The following is an 18,613-nucleotide window of genomic DNA, read 5'->3' on the forward strand; positions in this document are numbered from 1 at the left end:
CAAGTTTAATGTCACTTTTTTCGACAATTTCTCGATTGATTTGCAGTGGTTTAAACTCCATTCAAAAACAGTAAACAAAAAAACGTGTCTTTAAATGAAAGCATTCACCACAGCATAGCAGTCTCCGAGTTGCAATATATGATCAGTTGAATTCGCAAATTGCGATTTTAAAAATGAACATGCCTTGCGATCAAGTGAAACAGGAGGCAAAAGATACCACAGGGACATTAAAACTCGAAACTGAAACAAAATCTGACAACGCCTTGGCTTGAAAAGATATACTAACAGATAGACAATAGTACACAAAAAACAACATTCAAAACTAACGACTGAGCAACACAAACCCATCAAAAAGGTGCTCAGGGAGAGTAAGAAGATCCTGCTCCACGTCCTGGCACCCATCGTGTTGCTCATGTTAATACAACTCCGGTAAATTATTGATTACACTTTCTGTTGTCCATGTTTTTAAAACTTACAAATCAACAGATATGGATTATCTTGACAATACATCATGTGCATCGACGTTGTATAAAGTTTACTTTTTCCAAGTCATTGCAAAAGGTTGTTTTAGTCTTTATCTGCCTGCGACAAATTTTAAGATAAACAAGAAACACGCAAACTAGTTTATCACTTTACAGAATGATGAAAATTCGATAGAAATACCTTGTATTTAGGAATAATGAATAAAACCAATTCATAAAAATAATTGTTTAATAAACAAATTATTTAAACTCAAATATATTTAACAATAACATACAGCACAAACACCTCCTCACTCTCATTTTCTCTTATCACACACACAAATACACACACTCTTTCACACGACTAACTCACACAAACGTACACAAACAGGTTCTCTCACATATACAGGCACGAAAACTCCCATCTTTTAATACTTCGATAGTCATTCTATCAATCGCACAGACTGAAACACATGTACTCCCACATCTCAATAATGAAACACGATAAAAATAAACTCTTCAAATGTAGTTGTGATAATTTAAAAATATGTAATCAATTTCATCTGTGTTTATGTTTAGTTCATGTTTTCTGTAGACTTGCAAAAGAACCCCCATCTCTTTTGATTCCATGGGTCTGTCTTATACCATCCAAAGGCAACTTCTGACACATCTGTAGCGACCTTCAACTTAACAATCATTCCTGAAAATGGAAATAAATAGTGACGAGGTTACGTTTTTTACAATCACAAAACCTGAGAAAAAAATCGAATATTGTATAAAACCAAATGCCAAACTCTATCCTCCGGACTTTGATTTTCGATTATAAATAATCGATTTCGTATATAGCATGTATAGTTCAATTATTTATATGAAATAAAATGGAAAATGAAAATGAGGAATGCGTCAAAGAGACAACAGCCCGATGAACCCTACCAGGGGCGGATCCAGCCATTTTAAAAAGGGGGTTCACAACCAAGGACAAGGGGAAAGGGGGGGTCCAACTATATGTCCCCATTTAAATGCATTGATCGTCCAAAAAAAGGGGTTCCAACCCCCGGAACCCTCCCCCTGGATCCGCCAACGCCTACACACTTGCAAACAAAATAAACTGACATGTCACATTTTATACATATTGATAAGACTGCATTTTCTGATGTTTTAACGTTGAAATAGCATGTAATGTCCATAAAGATTAAGTTATAATAACTTTACCTTCTTTAATTTTGACAAAGCACTCGTTTGTTGTATCTGTCAAATCCTTTGCCTTCACATAAGTGTTGCTTAGAAAATTGAACTGGCTGTCTTGGCAACTGATGTCTGCAAAATGAAATGATTGGAACGTTATTAGAAATGTTCCAATTGTCAAAACGAATATGGTGCATTGTATTTGTTAATTGCAATTTGGGCTTATGAAAAACTCAGATGTCTCTAGAATATTTATTTATAATTGTAGTTGTGGTGTATTTTGTTTGACAGATTTGCTCTCGTTCTATGTTGTGTTTTGTGTACTATTGTTTGTCTGTTTGTCTTTTTTCTATTTTACCCATGGTGTTGTCGATTTATGAGTTTGAATGTTCTTTCGGTATGTTGTCTCTCTTTTATGTGAATGGCCGTCGCAATTTAAAACTGATCAAGTTTTTAGGTAAAAAAGTTTTGCGTTTTTCAATCAAAATAAATTAACGTTACAAATTAAAGCAACTGACTTACTATTGTTATTGCGTTGTTCTTTTGTCGGCTCAGATGGTTGTTTTTTCGTTGTCTGCATGTCTGATTTGTAATTAACATATTGTGTATCTGGAAGCTTGGTTTTAAATCCGTTGGTAGTTTGAAATTCCTACATAAAAATATTTACTATAATCGCATTGCAAACAAGACTAACAAACAGTATGTATTGGAAGAGATCAATTTGTAAGTGACAGTTCAATATGTTACTTATTCTATGCACAAAATAGAACAATCAGTGATTGAATAAGATTATTTTCTAGTTTGTAATCTTTGAAGGGAAAACTCACTTTTGTGAAATTGAAGATTGTTGATAGATTTAAACAGGATCGAAATAATGAGACAAATGTGAATGCTCAACACTACAATGGAAACACATATTGTTTGAAAAGTTACCTGTGGTGAACTGAACTGGTATTTGGAGCTTAGTTTCTCAATAATTGATTCTGCAGCCAATCTGCAGTCAAATTCATCAATGTGTGGAAGTACTTCATACAGTCTACAAGACAAAAGAAAAGTCAATCAGTAAACTGATACTGTGTAATAGATATATCATTAAAAACTTAGATACATCGATAAAGCCTAGATAAATCAATCAAATGTAGATCAATAAAACTTAGATAAATCAATTAAAAACTTAGATAAATCAATTAAAAACTTAGATAAATCAATTCATTAAAAACTTAGATAAATCAATTAAAAACTTAGATAAATCAATTAAAATCAATAATTATAAAATGTATTCCATCATTGTTTAACATATGTTTACTCGTTTAAAATAACAGCCGAAAACAGACACGAAACAGTAAAAGGACACCGAACTTCTACCATTGGCACTTAAAGTTTCCTTTCTACCTTTATATTGTAGGAGTGCTGCCTCATTGATACTCGCCGTTTTGTTGTCGTTTACACTCGTTAATACAAACCATGCATTTGCTTTACATTAAACAAACTACTTACTTGTTGGTATGTGCTGCAAAGATATACTTCATAGACAACAATCCACTGTGAATACGATCTGTTAGGTTAAATCGTATATCCTCCGTTAGGTCAATTTCAAGCTAGATAAAACATAAAGTAAAACATTGTATCAAGACGAAATCTTTATACAACTTGGACATAAAAAGGATCACACACTATGATAAAAAAAAACGTAAATTATTATTGACTCTGCAAGTTAAAGAACCAAATAAAGTATTTTCCACATACATTGAAAGAGAAATCTACAGATTGAAGTTCGGAGTTATTCTGTTCCTTTTAAAATAGACAAAAACACTATGTTCTTGACTGAGTTTTTTTTTTTATTTTATGATTCTAGTGAACACAAATAACATTTTATCGATTCGCCTCCCTTACATTCCACTAACTTAACAAAATATTCTGAAATTGATTAAGCAATAAAACTTTCAACATTGACTTTTTTCTGTTAAAATTACCAATTTCAAAGCATCTCTAGTATTTTTTTCTTTTGTCAGCAAAGTTTGATATCTCCTGTTTGATTCTTCTGCTTTCTGTATTTTATAATTCAGTGTCGTCTGCAATTGATTAATGCTGTTATCTCGAGCTTTAAGGTTTTTACTTGATAATTTGTCCGCTAAGTGATTTCTTGACAATTTAGCCGTCTTCAGGCATAATTCATACTTCTGTACTTTACTATGAGCAATCCAACACACCTTTAAATGTATTTAAAACGATTTTACACATATTGTAGTTTTACCTCTAAACAATTTACCACAAAACTAATTCCCTTTTTTTCAACTCCTAAATTGGTATGCAAACACTTAAGATAAGGGAGTATTAATATTTTTCTCATAAAAACATTGTGTAAAAGACTAAAAGTCACCTGGTAATATGTCCAAGTACTATAATTTTATTATAATTTTTGAATAAGTTACTTGAAACTGATTTAATTGATTTAATTGAACTAATAACTTGCTAAAAATATTATCACATGTGTGGTGTGTGTGTGTAGTAAAATTACCTCTTGTTGTCTTTGAAGATCTTTGTACAAATAAGTGTGGGCTCTCATGAGTTTATTCATTTCATTGACCTGTTTTTGGTATTCTTCCACTTTTATCTGATCAAATCTGAAAATATGCAATCATTTATGAAATCTTGCTTCTGTAACAAAGCACATGGAGTTTAACAATTATGTTCATTCGTAAAACTTTTTACGTTTGTGTGAAATTTGACTATGGTATTTTTCAGAAAGGATACCTTGTTTCCTTTCTTGTTTAACAAAATTGTTTCTTAACAATCTCAACTCGTGCAAGAGACCGTCTCGACTCTATGGAAGACCTTGCTGTGACCCTTAAAATGAAGAACAGCAATGAACGCGCAGTTCCTATTCTTTTTATTCATTTGTGTGTAGTGATTTATATAGATGTGTTACGAATTGATGAATTTATTTCTACTATAAAATGAGAACACAAAATATCACTTTTGTGTAATGGAACCTTTGTTTGAGAAAAAAATTTACACAGTTTGTACTATCTAATTGAAATAACTTACGTTGGTATTGGTAGAATGCTGTCAGATGACGAAACCAGTTTAACGAACTTGTTCTGGATTCTGTCAGCAACGGACTCCTTCTTGCTACTATTGCTAGCTGTCTCGTGTGCTCCAACAACACCCAAAATCATTTCAGACAGTAAATAAAACAACATGTTTATTTCTGGAAATTCTGGAAAATAAAAGTATCCACGTCTGAGTCTCTCAAGTGAATGTACTAGAAAAATATGAACAACATGCATGTTGTATTGCATTTCATTCAGAATTTATTGATATAAATTTATAGAAAAAACTAATGGTTACAGATCGTATTACAAATAAAAAAACAATGGACATACATATTATATTGTTTAATCTAAATTAATTTAAACAGTCGATAAAGGCAAAATTAACTCGAAAGACACTGCTAATCGAGAGAACGATTGGGTTATGTATATATACATATATATATTTATTTATAGCACTGCTTTTAAATTGCACTCTGTCATATTTGAAAGCGCTTAACTGCATTCCTATGGAGGAATTATCCAAAATTATGTGATCATGTCTTGGTGTCGAAAAACATTCTTCTTTAATCTTAATATTTTACACATCTAAAAATAACATAATCTTACCCATATTCTGTCTGTATGCCATCATCTTGTGCATGACATTTTGAATTTGTTCTCTTGGGAAATCTGCAGTTTCCGAATTGAAGGTTACTTCAAGAGATTCGCTTATTGTAGCGAAAACATCAATTCTGGAGAGAGAAAAAATATCGTGCTTGATACAGCAATTAATCAATTAGATTCAGTTAATAATAATAATCAAATATATTTATATTATGGAAAAAATAAAGTTGACCGGTAAAATAAATGAAAGGTAGATTCTTAATGAAACTATATAAAATCGACGAACATTTTTAATATAAAAACTTACGTTCTGTGCGAAACAGATGTAATACTGTAAATATCCGGAAAATATAAACAATCCATCTTCTCTTCTTTGATTTCTTTTAAAAAGACTGCTACTCAAATTTTATAGCTGGGCTTTCCTTCGTAGTGAGGGAAAGATAGCCCGGATAGCGGCGAGAGTTAACGTCATAATCTCGACGTCTTTTTGTTGGACGTTGGAATAAATGTAGAACGTCACAGTTAGAGTTATTTTTAGTTGGTTGCTGGACAAAAATGTAAAACACGGCGAATTTTTTTCGGCAGAATAATTATCTAGTATTTTGGATTTTTAAAGAAAACGTTAACTGCATCTAAATAAACTTCAACAGATAAAATCCATTATGTGAAACAAACCTATAAATGTGCAGAATCCAAGTAATTGCGTCGATGTTTTTCTCATTTTTATTTACGATTTCATGAAAACCTGCTTCTAGAAACTGATCGAAAAGTGACCAGTCAAAGCTACATTTACGACCATAAAATGTTCCGTTCTAATGACATATAAATGTTTAAATGGGTTCAGCGGTTGTTTTTTTTATATATTTCTTGACATAATGTTTATATGGGTTCACCGTTTCTATATTTCTTCTGTAATATCGACTTGACGAATGAAAAAAATGTCAAAAAGGCAAAATAAACGAAGCGTAAAATGAAAAGATGTGTCTTCGCTAAGCCAAGAAATGTCATGAAAGGGGTTTGGGGTCAATATACTGTTATTTATAAATCAGATTATACTGGTTTTCGGAACTTTCGATACAGCAAACAGGCAATTTATGTCCTAATTAAATTTTAGAATTCATTTTTGTTTAATTCAAAATTATCAGTCATTATTTGTTCTACAAGGATAACCAGTACTTCACCTTTCATTTGATACCATAACTGCTTAACGTACTACTGTAACGTACATGATTCTACATAGTTTTATTGAAACCTATACGTAGAGACTATTTTGTTTCAAATATATGTCACCACTTTCCAGTATGTTCTTTTTTACTAGGCTCGATATGGTGATGTCACATCGTACAGAGTCTATCCGCGGAATCATTTTGTAAAGAATTCCGCTCAAACCTGTGTTTAGTCAAAAATTTGCAGTGAGATGACATTGTTTTTTTGTTGTTGTTGTTTTTTTTTTTTTTTTTTAGCTCCCTGTTGAAGGCCGCACTTTGACGTTAAAATATAAAACAGCGATCTAAGTGCGTTTCCTTTGCGTTCGTGTGTTTTTGCTGTACCGCGACTTTGTGTCCCGATGATAGATCAAGGATTCACCATGTTCACGACCATCTATGATTCATCTATCCTTAATTAGTTTGTAGATCTATATTTTTCATAATTTTCTTATAATAAAAACAAAAGACTAATGATGGATGGAATGATTTTTAGAATCTACTTAGTTTTGGTTTGAAACAATCATGACCGCATTATATTACCAATTAAATGTACATTTTATTGTATTTGTATGTTGCTATATTATCATGCTATATGAAGGCAAATTAAGGTACGAGCTGGCATGTATGCCGGGCCGAGTTGGTATCTGAGTTATGTCCCTTCCAAAATGGATGCGCCCATCACAATTTCATTGCGTTTCTAATTTTGAGAACATTTTATCATATATTGAATATTTGTATTGTTGGATAATGATTAATAACAACAAACACAATTATACTGGTTTATTTTGAATTATCAATACAGACTTCTGAATCTCTAGGCTTTAACAACTAACGTGAATGAAACTTGTATTTACTTCATGCACATTCACCTGTTCACTAAACATGGAAGGAATACTTCAAGTGTATTGTTAAATTGCCTAAAAACTCTTAAACAGTCAGAGACATTTATATCAACAATGTCAGATTTAACAGCACCTAAGCCAACCACAGATGGAGATGATGCAGTTCAGGAACCTGTTCTCTCCAAAAGAGCCCAAAGAAAACAGAAGAGGGTATAACAAACTGATAAGCAATGATAAGGGGACAACTATTTTAAAATTCTAGAATTTTTTGTTGTTTGATTATTTATTTATTTATCTGCTGCTCATGCCTGACTGCAGCTTAATTTTTCAAGGCTTTGTTCATGTTGTTGTGCTATAGTTTATTTTCATTTTTTACCAAAAAAAAATTATAATAAAATTAAGAAAGGAAATGGGGAATGTGTCAAAGCGACAACATCCCGACCATAGAGCAGACAACAGCTGAAGGACACCAATGGGTCTTTATAATATAGACCATTTTGAACTTAAACATGTTAAAAGGTTTATAATTATTTTTAGAGTGTTTTAAATTAGATTCTAAACAATGGGGTTATATATAGTACATATTAATTTATATTTAAGCTTGTTGCCAAAGAAAGAAGAAAGGAGATGAAAAAACTAACAAAAGGATTAACAAATAACAAACAAAATCCAGGATTTGACAAAAACCTGTTTGATGCTGCAGAGTATTATTTTGAAAATGGTAATACATACATTTATATGTAATATATTAGTGTACAAATTAGATTTCCACATGACATTCATCAGGGTTCACCAAAGACTGAAAATTGAGGGAAGGGATGTCACATTTCACAACTAGTGTGTAGTCAGTACTGATCGTTTGCATTCCTCGTTCGACATACATTTTTCAAGAAAAATAGATACATGTACATCTTTATCAAATTACTAATTATATGGAATATGTTCAAATTGGTCATACATGTCATAGCACAGCATCCAGAACCATATATACATATGTATTATACATTAATTGTCATGAGAGAATGTTGAAAACACTGAATTCTACGGCAAAACAGTCAAATCATGTTAAAATTAGTCACAACAGAACAGTCAAAATCATGTTACAATTAAAGTCACTTTAGAACAGTCCAAATCATGTTACAGTTAAAGTCATGACAGATTGTGGAAACCATATTTCATGTAATGCAGTATATGGGTTTTGCACATTTTGGAAGGCTGTACTGTGATTTATTGTAGTTTACATTTGTACATCTACATCATTTTGTGTCTTATTGGCAATTATCAGATTATACCACATCTCCTTATTTTTATTACAAGAGAGGTCTTGACAACAGTCAAACTCATGTTTCATTATCACTTGAACAATGTTGAAGAGAGTTTACTGTAAATTTTAGAAATAAAAAATGAATTCTAAATTCTAGCCAACATGCATATTTACAGCATTGACTTATTCATGTTATTGGATAGATATGATAAATTTTAGGACAAGCATTCAACATGTTTAATCGCTATAATATACTATATAAATATTGTATTTTAGGATTGAGAAAAGTGTACCCATACTATTTTACATTTTCATCATTTTGCAAACAGCGATGGAATGGTACAACAGTACTAGACATCTTTACTAAAGATTTCCATGGAACAGAAACAGAAGAATATGTAAGAACTCATAAAAGCAGATGTACTTCTAATTTATATTATACTTTAATCTGCATAGATATAAGAATATGTGGTATGAGTGCCAATGAAATAACTCTCCATCCAAGTCATCATTTGTTAAAAGGAAACCATCGTACATTTAGGACAAAGAATGGCTTTCAAAACTGAGGCTTGGCTCACACCATACAGCAAGCTATAAAGGGCCACACAAATGACTAGAGTGAAACCATTCACAGGAAAACTAATGGTCCAATCTTTTAAGAAAAAACCAGGAGCACTTATTATAAACAGCATCAACAAACGACAGCCACTGAACAACAAGCTCAGACCTAGGACAGGTGCAAATAAATGCATCAAGATTTAACAATCCTCAACCTTCACCATGTTCACTATAACCTGAAACAAAAGTGAAACATTACAACATAAAAAGACAGACTATTAAATATCAATTGAAATGGCTTACTAGATTAAAAAAACATTAACAAAAAAAGTAAACATACACTGAACAAACAAATTTGATTTATAACACAATTTAAATACAATATTAATAAAAAAAAATGGGATATAATACAAACATGTATTTTTGTAACTTACATGACTTATGGGAGTAAAAATTTGTTTGCAAATGAATCACAGAAAGTAAAATATTTATCCCTAAAACTTCCCATTTCAGGAATACGTACCACAACATACATTTTTCATTGCATAAACTTTATTATTACCAACCTAATCAAGCTTCTTTTATGATAACACCTTGGGGATGTGGTGAGTCTATAAATGATAACACCTTGGGGATGTGGTGAGTCTATAAATGATAACACCTTGGGGATGTTGTGAGTCTATAAATGATAACACCTTGAGGATATGGGGAGTCTATAAATGATAACACCTTGAGGATGTGGTGAGTCTATAAATGATAACACTTTGGGGATGTGGTGAGTCTATAAATGATAACACCTTGGAGGTGTGGTGAGTCTATAAATGATAACACCTTGGGGATGTGGTGAGTCTATAAACAAATCAAATACAAATCTTCTTGACCTATTTACCATGCTATTTACATCTTTATTTTATTATTAACTATGTTACTGTTATCTTATAGATTGATGCTATAGAGAGTGGTAGAGTAACAGTAAATGGTAAACCAGTATCTATAGATTACAAAGTAAAAAATCATGATTTTCTGGAACATACTCTTCATAGGTAATTTGTTACAAACATGTCTTCAGTAGAATTAAGTCGGTATGATGGCAGTTAAAGAAATTTGAAGAATTAGGAATGGATACATAGAAAACAAAATCAATTCAATTAAAAAGTCAAGCACAAGTACCTTATGTTTTAAACATGGCTTTCTTTAAAAAGCAGAAAAAAAATATGTAACTTTAGCATCTATGATAATAGTATATAAAGATATGGCATAATTTCAAATTGATTTTCATCTTCTATAATATATTAAAACTGCATGCATTTCTTCTTAGTTAAAACTTGACTTTCATGACGAATTAGTTACCAAAAGGTATACCTTACTGGAAAATTAACTTTTCACAAATGACTTAATTAAATATACATAAAACTAAATATAAATAACAGTAGTATACCGCTATTCAAAAGTCATAAATCGATTGAGAGAAAACAAATCCAGATGACAAACTACAACACATCAACTATAAAAAAAACCCAACAAAACAACAAAAATTCTAAAGTGCAACAAAAACAAACGCCAATGCTACATACATAGAAACAGACTATTTGATAACAACTGTCATATTGCAGAATTGATACACAACATTTTAAGAAAAATTATGGGGGGGTTGAACCTAATGTTTTGGCTAGCAAAACCTCCCTCTTATATGGCACAAATGTCATTGATTGCCTAACAATGAAAGTAACAATTGCATAATGTTATTGTATAACAAACATAATAGGGGACAATGGTACTACATAATACTTCTAAGAACTGATATATTTTTTAATCATAACTTTACCAATTTCAGACATGAAAACCCTGTCAGTGGTAGTCCATTGAAGATTATCCATGATGATAAAGATGTTGTAGTTATCAACAAGCCACCGTCCATTCCATGTCATCCCTGTGGAAGATATAGATTTAATTCTATAGCCTTTATACTAGGCAAAGAATATGGATATCCTAATCTTAGAAGTAAGTTTTTGTACATGTATGTTCGTGTAGTTATTTATGACTCAATAATTGAAAAGTTTTGTCTGCATAAGACTCAGGAGGGGCACTCAAATCTGTTGGAAAACCAAATCAGTAACGAAGTTGAAGGGCATTTAACACAAAATATTTCAATTAGTTGTCACCATCTAGCTTAAATCACACTAACAATAAAAAAAGAGGAAAAAAACATAAGTTTTGGACTGATTACCATGTGGTGTCTTTATTGCTTATTTCATGCTTAGATTGAAATTCATTCTAACATTAGTGATTTTACATCTTATCTAGTTCATGAAATTTTTATTTTGTATTTACAAATAGAAACTTTTTCAATTAAAAAGGGGCAGCCAAAAAGTTGATTAATGTATATATGAGTTAAATCTCACAGTTTGTACATAGATTTTCATCAATTACTTTCCTTTGTTTTGTGGCACCTTTTAATTTTACAAATAAATAAACAAAAATTATAATTTTTGATAAACCTTCCTCTCTTCCGTGCGATCAGATGTAATTTGTTTACACACGTGACCTAGATATATGGGGATATATCCTAAGATTAAAACAGGGAACCAGTTTTACATCAGTTATCTCCCTTAGTATTGGAAGTAACATTTAAAACTTTTCATAGTTATTTATCTGTCATGTCAGTGAATTCAATATATATACTTTGACTATCTTGTTTTAGATATTTATAGATTAGATCGCCTGACATCAGGTGTTTTAATATTAGCTAAAACACCAGAAAAAACAAGGCAACTTGAAGATGAAATATTTGGTAAACACGTACAAAAGGAATATGTTTGTCGTGTGGTGGGAGAATTTCCACAGTAAGTATAATGTCATGGAAATTAAAATGAAGATAAAATGTTGATGATTTTGTTTGTACATTGCTACTTCTAATATAAGTAGTATATATCTTTTTTGTTTGAATTCAAAATCATAATTCTAAAATTAATGAATGTAAAAGATTTCAGTTTTATAAATTTGATCATTTCAACCCACATGACCCATACGGGCGGGCGTATCCAACTATTTTTAAAAAGGATGGTTCCGAACCCAGGAAAAAGTAGGGTTCCAACCATATGTCCCTATTTACAGATTTAAACGCATTGATCAGACCAAAAAAAGGGAGGGAGGGTCCAAAATCATTTAATAAATTATTCAATTCAATAAAGTTGAATATATATCATTGCTAGGTTATGAACAAAAGATATGAGGTATGATACTTCAATGAAAAGGCAGACCTAATTTACAAAAAAAAATAAAAAAGACGTCTACTTTCATTTGTATTTCATTCATTTTTTTAACACACAGGCATTGAAAGTTTTTTGGAACCTACAAAATAGTTTATCCACAATTATGAAGAAAATTATTTCTCAGAACATTTCTCAAAATTGTATATTGAATAACCAATCTGGCTGCAAGTGTTCATGTTTATAGATGAAAAATGCATCCACATCTCATCTGATTACGGAATATATGGCCCAAGATTCAAGGGGTTCATTTTGGTGCGCAAGTACAGTTACATTGATTTATACAGCTATAATTAATAGAATTTTATTGAACATCTAAATTTTCATTTAAAAGGAATATTTCTTTTCAGAGAAGAAATAACTTGTGATCAACCACTTGACTTAATCAGCCACAAAATTTCCATGATGAGGGTAAAATCTCCTGGCAAACCAAGTAAAACTGTCTTTCAGAGATTAAGTTATAATGGAAAATCCAGTGTTGTCAGATGTAAGTCCAGGTTTAAGTGATTGATTTAATATTAAGTAATTATATGTATAAATTTGTGGTGGTAATTATAGAATATTGCTATTTTAGATTTGAGATGATCAACGATAATCTATAATTATCATTGGTCATCTCAACAAGATTGTTTTTCTCGCTTGAGCCTGTATGGCAAAAGTGAGAATAGCATTCAAGTTGAGATGACCAATGCATGCAATGATAACCAGTTTATCACTATTCTACATAATTTCATTGACAGCCGCACGTGGACTCTTAGTTTCTAGCAATAATTTTTCATATAACTCTACTGTGCTGAGAAAGGAAATTATCAGTCAGTAAGATCAAAGGAAAATTTTGTAAGATAACAATAATTTAGATTTATCAGATAATTTTCTCATACTTTTGAAAAGACTATTGTATTAGTTTTATGAAGTGTTTCAGGGGTAGAGATGGATATCATCAAAACAAGAAGAAAATGTTTAAATCATCAAAAATATTTTTTAACATTTGGATATTTATTTCAGGATTTATGAATCTTTTTCTTACTAGAGCCTTTTATTTCAGGTTTACCCTATACTGGAAGGACACATCAGATAAGAGTACACCTGCAATTCTTAGGTAATACTGGTACCAGAAAGTCATTGTTATTTAGAAACAGATCCTTTTTTATAAATCCTTTGATTTTACCATTTCATTAAGGACTTTTCGTTTTGAATTTTCAATGGATATGAGTATTTTTGTGATTTTACTTTTCTTTTTTTTATGAAAGAGACATTGAATAGATCAATACATAGTAAATCCTCCAGCATGCTCAAAGCATCCTCATAAGAATAGATTTAGGACTGTTTTTCCCTCATTATAAATTACAAGGGGTTTATAGGAAGAGAGCTATCTGCACATACATAACATAACATCATGTAAAACATGTCTATACCAAGTCAATATAACAGCTAGATTAATAATTAAGAATATTCCATTAAAAATTGAGTCTGTTTAATGGCATTCTTCAACTGCCCCATGACTATCCATTAGACAAAAAGTAATATGCAACGAACATGGTCTTTCAACTCTTTTTATAAGGCTAAATCCATTTGTGGGTAAAATTTGGAATAACAAATTTACTATAAAAACCAAATTTAATCACATTCCAAAAAACAAGACCTGCATGAAGAAATGTTATTTCACTACATGAACAACTGATTTCAAATTTATTCTTAAATTAATAAAAGATGCAAAGCTATATGTGTTAAATTTGTGCTGTAATTTTTGTTAAATATTAACTTGTTTCAGTTTTCCACTGCACATATTCTTTCCATAAATTCCTTGTTTGAATTTGCCCTTTAGCTATAAACATCGCAATTAAAGACAGGAAATTTTGTAACAAAATTATTGTATATTTATGGTGGTACAAGATCATAATATTACTATCGTATTTTCAGGATATCCGATAATAAATGACCCATTGTATAATAGTCCAGCTTTTGGTCCAAATAGAGGAAAAGGAGGTGAATTCTGGAAATCTGATACAGAGGTAGGATCTAATGAGAACAAAAGATAATTAAGGAACTTTTCAAAAATATGTTTGATTTGAAAGACCCTAAAGATTTTATTATAACAAATGTTAGAATTGGAAAAAGTTTTAAATCCAGATTTCTTATATCTGGGTTTTGAACAATGTTGAAAGAGAGGCGAAGACCAAAGGGACATTAAAAAGTTAAAAAAAAAACCTGACAATGTTGGGGCAAATATAAAAAATGACAAAAAGACTATGAACATATTATACACTAAAAACAACATACAAAACTAAAGACGGCAACATGAACTCCACCAAAAACTGGGAGTGATCCATGCAGGTGCTGCAGAATGGTCAGCAGATCCTTGAAATTATGATATTAAACTTAAAATTGCTTGTTGAATTCAAATTCATGATAAATACAGAGTAAATTGGATGTTGAATAACTTAAATTGCTATCATGATTACAAATATTTACCTTTCTTTAAAATCTGTTACTATGAAATTAAAATTTTACAATTGATTTTTATTAAAGATAACAGATGAAATACAGAATTTACATAGTGTTGGTTTATGGTATAATGGTGAAAATCCTCTATATCATAAAAGATTGAAGGAAATAAAAGAAAGTCAAGATAGTAAAGTGTCTGAAGAAAAAACAGATGGCACAGACTGTGATGTTAGATGTACAGATTCAGAAACAAACACTGAAATAGAGAGTTCAGAAAGTGGGACAAGAAAAGATTCTATTTATAGTGATACAGAAATAGATAGTTTAGAACCTAAGGAAAAGAAAGCTAAAATTGATCATACAGAGACAGAAGATAAAATCTCTAAAGTAACACTCTCAGAAAAATCTTCAGGTTCAGAGCTCAAATCAGAATCTGACTTAAACGAGGATAAAATTTTATGTTGTAATTCTGAATCCCTTGACAATGACAGAGAGATGGCATGTACAGTAACAAAGGATGATGCGCAAAAGACAATTGTTTATCAGACTTTTGATGAATCGAAATGGCTTCCTAATGAACATTGTAGTAGCTGTAAGAGGAATTATATAGATCCTGGACCAAAGGATCTAGTCATGTATCTCCATGCATTGAGTTATAAGGTAACTTATTCAGATACTGTGGATTCATTTATTTTCGTGGGTACCAATTTTCGTGGACAGAGGGAAACTTGCATATTCGTGGATATTTAATTTCGTGGTTTTGACAAAATTCACATACATTCCTATAGAAAATATGCAGTTCGTTAAACATTTAAATTCGTTGTTTCCCTGTCCCACGAAATCCACGAAAATTGGTATCCAACGAATATCAATGAATCCACAGTAACATGTATATTTAAGGATGTTTGCTGCTCAGTTTCAAAATAAATAACTTTCCATAAAACTAGTATATATGGATAGGGGATTAATTGAGGAATCAAAAAAGCAAAAAAAAATATAGGGGTCAATGTGCTTGTTTTCGAGATATTAGCCATTGGAATATTGGCGGGAAAATGTTCTCTCTTGATTTTTCATTGCTTTATCCTTGACCATTTAACGTTCTCAAAAACTCTTAAAAAATAAATAAAATTTTATAAGACTTTTACAAATGGCTTATAATTATACATGTAAAAGATTTATAAAAAGAAAAATGGGGGTTCATGGGCAAATTTTTTTAAGGCATTCAAATGGATAAAACCAGAGGATTTCGAAAATCTGACAAAAATTCCAAAACATGACAAGCAAACATCCTTAATTAAATACATATGCTATTTGCAAATTTTATTGCACCATCCATAACCTGTGTATAAATCATTTCTAATTTATAAAACACATCATTTATACATCATGCACATGCTATAGAATTTGCACTAAAACAGAGCTTTATTTTTTATTTGAAATTTCATTCAAGTAGGACATGTAAGGACAAAACATAACTAAAGAAAACGTAACACCTGCACTATTATTAAATCTTGGGCACATATATAACTCTGTAAACAAATTAGAAGATGTGGTATGATTGCAACTGTCCACCAGAGGCCAAAAGGCATAACAATTTAAAACATACTATACATATTTGAAAGTATAAGAAATAACACTATTTAATTTAATCTTTTATTCATGCTGTATATTTGCATTGAATTATAATCAAGATAATGAAAGAACTCAATAATCTTTTAGTGTAATACATTAATACACATAGTTATGTTTGGCTGATTTAGTAACAAAGTAATTGTTTTTAACCGGATTTTTGTGACAAAAATGTCGGTTATTGATTTGGGGATGTACGGCGGGCGGGCGGGCGGGCGGGCGGGCGGGCGGGCGGGCGGCAATCAAATGTTGTCCGTGCATTAACTCATGAACCGTTCAACCAAAGCTTTTAAAATTTTAATATGTTATTACTGACAACTATACGAAGGTCAAGTTCAATAATGGCGATTTTGACTTTTACCGTTCAGGAGTTATGGTTCTTGAAAGGCGGCAATCAAATGTTGTCCGTGCATTAACTCATGAACCGTTCAACCAAAGCTTTTAAAATTTTAATATGTTATTACTGACAACTATACGAAGGTCAAGTTCAATAATGGCGATTTTGACTTTTACCGTTCAGGAGTTATGGTTCTTGAAAGGCGGCAATCAAATGTTGTCCGTGCATTAACTCATGAACCGTTCAACCAAAGCTTTTAAAATTTTAATATGTTATTACTGACAACTATACGGAGGTCAAGTTCAATAATGGCGATTTTGACTTTTACCGTTCAGGAGTTATGGTTCTTGAAAGATTGAAAAATGGAGTTTTCAGTCATGTCCATGCATTTACTCATGAACTGTTCTACCAAAGCTTCCCAAATTTTAATATGTTGTTACTGATGACAGAATGGAGGTCAAGTTCAATAATGACGATTTTGACTTTTACCGTTCAGGAGTTATGGTTCTTGAAAGATTGAAAAATGGAGTTTCCAGTCGTGTCCGTGCATTTATGCATGAACTGTTCTACCAAAGCTTTCCGAAATTTTAATATGCTGTTACTGATGACAAAATGGAGGTCAAGTTCAATAATGACGATTTTGACTTTTACCGTTCAGGAGTTATGGTTCTTGAAAGATTGAAAAATGGTGTTTCCCGTCGTGTCCGTGCATTTTCTCATGAACCATTCAACCAAAGCTTTTGAAATTTTAATATGTTGTTACTGATGACAAAATAGAGGTCAAGTTCCATAATGTCGATTTTGACTTTTACTGATCAGGAGTTATGGTTCTTGAAAGATCGTAAAATGGCGTTTCCATTTACGTTGTTGCATTTACTCATGAACCATTCAATCTAAGCTTTTCAAATATTATTATTTCAAAATGTTGATACTGATAACAAAATGGAGGTCAAATTTGATATTGATGATTTTCACTTTCACCATTCATCAGTAATGGTTCTTGTGATATTGCCAGGACACAAATAAATGTAAATAAATCCGGTTTGCTGTCGTTGTGACAGCCTCTTGTCTATTGCATATAATCATGATAATGTATACCTAAAATTTATGAAAAGTAAACCTTATCTAGTTTAAACATATTTTATTGTTCAAAACAACAAATTGATCAGACACATGTTTTACAACTTGGTAACGTCTTCTCCAACCTACAATTACAATAATACTTTGTATTTAAGGAACTAATAAAATTAATGAAATTATATTTGTGGTATTTTTTCAGGGATCAGACTGGGGATATAGTACAGAATTACCAGAATGGGCTAAGGAGAACTGGGTAGATGACACTTCTCAATAACACTAGCTATTTTAGAATAAACACATTTAAATTGTAATTCTGATATAGTTTTATCATTGTAACTTACATGTACCTGGCCTAAAAGATCATGTGAGTGTTTGCCAAAACTTGGCGTCTGTCATATGTGTAGACTTTTTTTAGGTGTAAACTTGTTTTAAAACCTACTTCATTGAACCTACATGTGTTCTGCTCAGAAATTTCTTATATCATCCAGCTGGTAAACAGGGAATTGTAAAATACCTTCTTGTTTCTATAAAACATGGCATCACATTTATAACACTATCTGTATTACAGTAAGAAACTAATTTCAGATAACATCACAATCCAGCAATGCAGTTTTTGAACTATATAAAAAAAACTAGAGCAGTAAAAGTAAATCAGACATAAAATATTTAGTAGGAT

General features: G+C 31.2%; 2 protein-coding genes across 3 annotated transcripts; one reads left to right on the forward strand and one right to left on the reverse strand.

Annotated features, from left to right (window-relative positions):
- Positions 1 to 693: 693 nt before the first annotated feature.
- On the reverse strand, positions 694 to 5,774 carry LOC139524138 (uncharacterized). Of its 2 annotated transcripts, XM_071318732.1 has the most exons (10): positions 5,613 to 5,774; positions 5,309 to 5,433; positions 4,695 to 4,866; positions 4,165 to 4,270; positions 3,620 to 3,856; positions 3,144 to 3,244; positions 2,580 to 2,682; positions 2,169 to 2,295; positions 1,674 to 1,778; positions 694 to 1,161 (listed from the first exon to the last, which is right to left on the reverse strand). In XM_071318732.1, exons 1-10 carry the CDS (start codon positions 5,666 to 5,668, stop codon positions 1,037 to 1,039), a joined length of 1,257 nt encoding a protein of 418 aa, XP_071174833.1. In that variant the 5' UTR covers positions 5,669 to 5,774; the 3' UTR covers positions 694 to 1,036. The 2 variants fall into 2 exon arrangements, with proteins under 2 accessions (XP_071174833.1, XP_071174834.1); XM_071318733.1 differs by lacking the exon at positions 5,309 to 5,433 and having other exon boundaries at positions 898 to 1,161; positions 5,613 to 5,726.
- Positions 5,775 to 7,152: 1,378 nt separating this feature from the next.
- LOC139524137 (pseudouridylate synthase RPUSD2-like) lies at positions 7,153 to 18,248 on the forward strand. Its single transcript, XM_071318731.1, has 11 exons — positions 7,153 to 7,565; positions 7,956 to 8,076; positions 8,896 to 9,017; positions 10,120 to 10,220; positions 11,012 to 11,178; positions 11,879 to 12,020; positions 12,797 to 12,933; positions 13,492 to 13,545; positions 14,367 to 14,458; positions 14,976 to 15,551; positions 18,137 to 18,248. Exons 1-11 carry the CDS (start codon positions 7,371 to 7,373, stop codon positions 18,209 to 18,211), a joined length of 1,782 nt encoding a protein of 593 aa, XP_071174832.1. The 5' UTR covers positions 7,153 to 7,370; the 3' UTR covers positions 18,212 to 18,248.
- The last annotated feature ends 365 nt before the right edge of the window (positions 18,249 to 18,613 follow it).

Source organism: Mytilus edulis, chromosome 5 (assembly GCF_963676685.1).
Source record: "Mytilus edulis chromosome 5, xbMytEdul2.2, whole genome shotgun sequence".
NCBI classification, from domain to species: domain Eukaryota; kingdom Metazoa; phylum Mollusca; class Bivalvia; order Mytilida; family Mytilidae; genus Mytilus; species Mytilus edulis.

Coding starts and splice junctions, on each gene's coding strand:
- LOC139524137 (XM_071318731.1), top strand. CDS start 7,371: ATGCACATTCACCTGTTCACTAAACATGGAAGGAATACTTCAAGTGTA. Junction 8,077..8,895: donor AGAGTATTATTTTGAAAATG/GTAATACATACA, acceptor ATTGTATTTTAG/GATTGAGAAAAGTGTACCCA. Junction 12,021..12,796: donor GTGGTGGGAGAATTTCCACA/GTAAGTATAATG, acceptor ATTTCTTTTCAG/AGAAGAAATAACTTGTGATC.
- LOC139524138 (XM_071318732.1), bottom strand. CDS start 5,668: ATGGATTGTTTATATTTTCCGGATATTTACAGTATTACATCTGTTTCG. Junction 2,683..3,143: donor TTTGCAGCACATACCAACAA/GTAAGTAGTTTG, acceptor TTTGTCTTGTAG/ACTGTATGAAGTACTTCCAC. Junction 1,779..2,168: donor AGAACAACGCAATAACAATA/GTAAGTCAGTTG, acceptor TTCATTTTGCAG/ACATCAGTTGCCAAGACAGC.